Here is a 6,419-nt window from a genome sequence, read left to right on the forward strand (position 1 = left end):
CTCGTGAATACAAGTTTTGAGTAATTTATCAGGCTCCTTACTCCTATATTGAAAATAAGTACTCCCAACCCAAATTTTACGCCATCCCTTGCGCTTCAAAATAATAAAACTAAAAACATGGAAAAAAAGGAGAATTAAACAAAATAAAAACTAAATAAAACGAAATCTTTAAGAGAACATCGTAAATTCGAATGACCTTTCATTTAAAGAGATGTATTGTCGATTCACATTAGAACCCTCGATACACCTTTATCTGCATAATATGGAAGCGTAAAAAGTGTTGAATTCTGACAATTTTCTCCATTGTTTTTGCAGTAGAATGCACGATTCATTTCACAGAGATCCTACAGTTGAAAATGAGCAATTTTCAAAGAAATAAACATGGATATCTCAATATCTCATTTCAAGTCGAAAAAAATTAAGACATTTATAATTTTTTAAATTGCAACAATTTCTACACAGAAAATCCGCGGAAATGTTTGCTTCTTGTAAAGTTGTAGTGTACGACTGATGAAAAATGGCGACATGGAAAGCAACAGTTATAATCTAAAAAATTGTTACTAAAATAGAAGATGGACACTTAAAGTTTAGTATTATGGATTTAATCGAAATGGTTATTATGCAACACCCCTCCCCCTCTTCCTATTATAACGTCCGTTACATCTCGACTTCTCCCCCCCCCCCNGAAACTGGACAGTCAGGACCCTTCACCTTTTTATTGTGTCCATTCTTTCCAAATCTCGTGTCTAATTTGTCAAATGTTCTGGACTAGCTAGTTACCAATGAATTGACAGAAATAAAAACTTTCAATGAACATAATCTGATTTTGCGACATTTTAAAATAAGATGGAATTTTCGAAATATTTACAAAAACACATTATTAAGAAAAATCACAGTGGGATGTTCATTTTCAGTAGGAGATTATTAAATAATAAAATTTGCACTTTGGTAATACTTTTTAATAAAAATAAATACATTTTTAATGTCAATAGTAAAACTATCACAGAAAACTTTAAAAAAACAATTAAATATCAATTGTAACTAAGAACTATATTTATTTTAAAATAAGCATTATATGTATAACATATAAAAAAATATATATTTATCACATTTATTATAGAAAAAACTTAACAAAGCTAAAAAATGTATAAAATATAACATATGACTGCAGTAAAGTATCTATTTGAGGAATTAAAACGTACAAATTGTGTTTTACAGATCTAAAATTTACACAGTCTAGGATAATTAATTTAACCTAAAATTAAGGTTCAGTCTTTTTTTTGTAAAAATTAAATTCAAATAATTACATTTCGTATGATTTCAAACTTTTAAACGTAAATAAACCGAAAAAAGTTTTTTTTACTGTAATTTACGTGGAATGAACCTTAAACTCCGCCGTTTACATAAAATAACCGCCATAATTTAATGCCCTTTGCATCCGCCGTAGCCGGACTGCCCGAATCCATGTTTACATTTACAGTAATCACAATGACAGTACTCTCCTTCTGTACCTCCATAGCAGTACTTCTTCCCTGCAGTACATTATAGATATTATTTATATTATATTAGTATTTTGTTATTATTATTATTATTACCGTAACCCCCTCCACTGGACCCATATCCAGAGCAATGCACATGCCCTTTCTCACACTTACAGTAGTGGCATTGGCAGTAGGAGCCCTGTACAGTGTAAAGTGTTCATGCATGTACAGAACATTGTACAGATGTACAAACTTTACAATAATAAATTAAATAATTAAAAACAAAGCTGATTCACTAAATAATCAAGTCATCAACTTAAATTCATTTATTAATTGATTAATTTATTGATTAATTAGTTGATTTATTAGTTGATAAATTAATTTATTTATTAATTGATTATTTAATTTATTTATTTATTGATTGAATATTTCATGAACAGTTTCCTTGACTATACACGCGGTCCCAATACCAGAGTGACCTCCATGACCTCCATGTCCTCCGTGACCTCCACCGTAACCGTCCGCAAGAGCAGTCTCGAGAACGGACAACAGAACGGTCAATAGGCACAGCAACCTCAACATCTTCTGAAAAAGAGTTGGGAGGCTTTAAAAATATATTTAGTATTTAATTTACAAGTTTTCTTAGAATGTAAAAAATAGAATTGGTTAAAATGTTTTGTGTTTAAAAAAAGAATTTGTAAGCAAAGAATTATTGAAAAAAAATAGAATGAAAGATTTTCTCGGTTATTAGAGGAATAAGAAAGAGCTTGAAAAAAAGAACAAAACAATTAAATGGAAGATATATTAATAAAATGAAAGATATATTAAATGAGATGAAATATATGAAAAATAAAATGGAAAATATATTAAATGAGATGAAAGATATGAAAAATAAAATGGAAGATATATTAAATGAGATGAAAGATATTATAAATAAAATGGAAGATATATTAAATTAATTGAAAAATGTCCTAAATAATATGGAATATATATAAAATGAAATGGAAGATATAATGAAATCAGATGAAAGATATAATAAATAAAATGGATGATATAATAAATAAACGAAATATTTAATCAAAGAAATGGAAGATACATAATATAAATGAAATGAAAGATATATCAAATTAATTGAAAGATATAATAAATAAAATGGAAGATGTATATATATATTGAAATGGATATATATTTACAGAAATGGCTATATAATATATATATATCCCTGTAATGAATAAGAACATCAACACTGATTCAATTAACACGTTTCTAGTTCAGCTTCCGTTTTCCTACGGGGTTATCCAACCATGGCAGGGGTTACTCAGCAACCCGGAGTAAAGGAACCAAATGATTTTCATGTTTCAGGAATAGGTCTCCTTAATCCTAATTGGTTGGATTACTGGGGATTACTGCAAAAATTAAGTAATTATTCCAGGGGAAATTAGTTCCAAAACTAACACTCGGCCCATTTTTAACACTAGTGTTAGAAAGGGGCACAAATTGAAAGACTGGGTTTTGGGATCCCCGCCCATATCCAGAGTAAAAGTCGATAGTAAAAACTATAACCAACATTTTGTTAACCATGACGAGGACAACAATTCCCAATTTTAAACTTTTTAAAAAAAATTAAAATTATAATAGGAGTTCTTTTTATAATAAATCTCTCGACCGTTTTCAAGACAATGTTAGGTTTTCCATTTTCGAACATATCCTGAATTTAAAACATTGTCGCTTTTTCGAGACAAACCCACTTTCCCGTTTTTGAGTGTAATCCGCAATTCAAAACAAAAACTTTATTTTCAAGTTTAAACGAACTTTTTCCCGCATTTCTAGTTAAATCTAAATTGTAAGAATAATTGATATTAATATCTTGATTTCTCAAATTGTTGTAATGATTTTTAAATTATAAAATAACAGTTTGCTTTTATTTTCTATTATAGTTTACCTTATCAAATAATCTTGTTTTGTTACGTATTATTACCTTATTATTAGTTTAAAATTGACATTTATTGTTTCAATATATAGTTTTAGCCATTTTTTATAAATATTTGGTGTAATTTTGTTCGACTCGTCTTGGATTTTTAAAGTAATATACTCTTGAAAAAGAGAACTTTGCAGATTTAGCCCATTTCTAACATTCAGTGATAGAAATGGAAATAATATCCCTGTATTTACTACATTTTTTGAGACGACAATAGAAATAAAATTAACTATATAAATACTAGGCTTTTACGGCGCTTCGCGCCCATCTTCTATTTAAATTGTGAACATGTTCTTTTTGTTTACATTTTAAAACAAAGAAGAAAAAATTTTTGCGGATTTTTAAAAACAATTCGCGGATTTTCAAGAATTAAAATTTTTTTACAAAATTAAAAACCTTTATAACACATTTTTAAAATTTTTATCATTCACAAATTAACCTTCCCTGTGGTCACGTGATGTCCCACAAAAAAATTGGGCCCGATTGGTTCAGCCGTTTTGACGTTTACCTGGATACAAAAAAAACAGACAGACAAGCCAAATTTATATATAGATTTGTTCATTTTTCATAATTTTTAGCCTATTGAGTGTTCTTGGAATACATTAAAATGATTATTTAGAAATGGAGTTTTCTTTTAGACAGAACATTTATTTTGAGGGAAGAATACGGCCCTTCATGGTGTTTAGGGTGTTCCAATAAACATGGAAGTTGACAAATTTTAGATTTAAATATATCAAGGTATGTTCTTGTATTAACACAGATTATATGTAGATGTGATCCAGTTAAAACTTCATTATAAAATCCAAGTTTTGTCAAATTTGTGTCGGCATATTTTACTTTTAAAATCAACGGAAAATTTATCAATTAGTTCATGGGGAAACCCGATCTGATCAATAATAATGTGGCAGATATATTGCAGGGTTTCAGGGTTTAAAGTGTTTAATTCAGATAATTCCTATATGTTTTACTATAGCTTAAATGCAAAAGGCTCTTTTGTAGAAACCACAATTAAAAAAATTTTCAAAATTAAAAATTAATAATTCATACTTGATCAGACACAGATTTTAAGGGTACTGTTGCTAATCGGCCATTGTCATTTCTGTATGGAGGGCANAGTGTGCAGTGGGGCCCATATAGTGTGTAGTGGGGCCCATATAGTGTGTAGTGGGACCCATATAGTGTGCAGTGGGGTGGGACCCATAAAGTGTGCAGTGGGGCCCATAAAGTGTGGTAAAGAAAGACGAAAGTTAGACTTGCAATATAGTAATACATCAACATTTTCTTTAAACCCAGAGGAAGATAATGTTTTAGCCGACACTCATAGGTCTATGGTTGAGGTTTAGACCTTCACGGTTTAATAAATAACAATCCAGCAAGAATTTTGTCACACAAGGACTTTCAACAACAATAGTATAATATCCTTAACCACTTTTAATTGCAGTTTACAATACATTTTTAACTTTAATTATTTTAATTAAATTTTACAATACTTTTAAATTTCAATGTGATATCAGATGGAAACATTTTGAGACTTCTATATTTCTTGTTTTTCATTCTTTCTTCTTGATCGTCCAATCCTTGTCCATCCTTCAATCATACTTCGGCTAATTTTGAAAATAAAAATAAATGATTTTTTGGATGTTTCCGCAGCTAGCCAAAATATGTTTATCAAATATAATAAAAATTTTTGTGTTTTCCGCTCAGAACCTGAACTAGCGACAAGACGAGTAACCTGATCTCGGGGAGGAATCCACCCACACACATATAAAGGTAATGAATAGATTTCCTTGGAGTGAAACTGATTTGAGGATTTTAAATTTCGGTGATGGTGATGGACCAAACCTCTGTAGAGTAAAAAAGTTGATGTTAGTTCCACATTTATTGAAAATATATTTCGGTTTGGGTTGACCCTCGTCAGTTCTAACGATATAATAACCATCAAAATCGATAAAAAAAATTATAATTTTTTTTTTGTTAAATCACAAGAAAATAAACAAATAAAAATTTGGGTTGTCAAAGGGACATGAGGGAAACGAACTCAGATTATGAGATGGAAAAAAGATAATTTGCAAATATTCACTTTTAAAAAAAAGTTTTAAGACAATTATTATTCTTTGAGATTGCTTCTGTCACAAAGGTTAAAAACAAGCTGTTTAGATGTATGTTTATAAAGTGGTGGTGGGGGAAACCTTTACGGACGAAAAAAAAGTAAAAAAAAAACCAAGTCAATCTAATTCCGTTAATAATTTTGTTTTCTTTCTTATTTGTTACCGTCTATTTTCAATATCTTAAAATAAAGCAGAATTAAAATTAAATTTGATCTGTGTTCTTTTAGATTGGTCGAAACATCCTCAGATCTGAAAATTATAAGTTTCGCCTAATTTCAATCAAAGAACTTGAGTCTTTGACACAAATTCAAATTTTCTAATCCTTATATCTTAGCAACTTGATGGTGAAAACCTTTGATATTTCAAACTTAGATTATTTGATCTACCAGAATTCATAGTTTAAAATATGTAAGGTCTACGGCATAGGGTTGCAAAAAATATAGGGATTAGAGAATTTGAGTTTGTGGCAAAGGCTCATCCTTTGTCTTAAAATCATTCAATTTGTCTCGAATAAATTTTTTTATATCAGTGTTAATTAAAAATTTTGTCTAATTTTCAACAATGACGTCTTATCTTCATCTGCTCCTTAAAAGAAGCGATTTAAACGTGGTTAATATAATTGAACTATATTAGATTGTGGAGCACCTGCCGTGTACTGAACAGCATTGAAGAAAAGCTCGTCAAGATTTTTCACGCACGACACTTAAAGAGAAACGAGAAACATTCTATCAAGTATGGATATCCCGAATTTTTCCAACCTTCCGAAAGAGCCATGTCATATAAAAGACCAAATTGGTTCTTGAGTTTCAGATAGTAAGTTTATACAGGGTGTCCCATATCATATTAGATTGT

General features: G+C 29.6%; 1 protein-coding gene across 1 annotated transcript; it reads right to left on the reverse strand.

Annotated features, from left to right (window-relative positions):
- Window positions 1–1,171: 1,171 nt before the first annotated feature.
- On the reverse strand, window positions 1,172–2,070 carry LOC111701608 (cold shock protein 2). The gene is made up of 3 exons (XM_023472970.1): window positions 1,926–2,070; window positions 1,596–1,680; window positions 1,172–1,532 (listed from the first exon to the last, which is right to left on the reverse strand). Exons 1-3 carry the CDS (start codon window positions 2,061–2,063, stop codon window positions 1,423–1,425), a joined length of 333 nt encoding a protein of 110 aa, XP_023328738.1. The 5' UTR covers window positions 2,064–2,070; the 3' UTR covers window positions 1,172–1,422.
- Window positions 2,071–6,419: the final 4,349 nt, after the last annotated feature.

This window comes from Eurytemora carolleeae, unplaced genomic scaffold (genome assembly GCF_000591075.1).
Source record: "Eurytemora carolleeae unplaced genomic scaffold, Eaff_2.0 scaffold371, whole genome shotgun sequence".
Classification (NCBI taxonomy): domain Eukaryota; kingdom Metazoa; phylum Arthropoda; class Copepoda; order Calanoida; family Temoridae; genus Eurytemora; species Eurytemora carolleeae.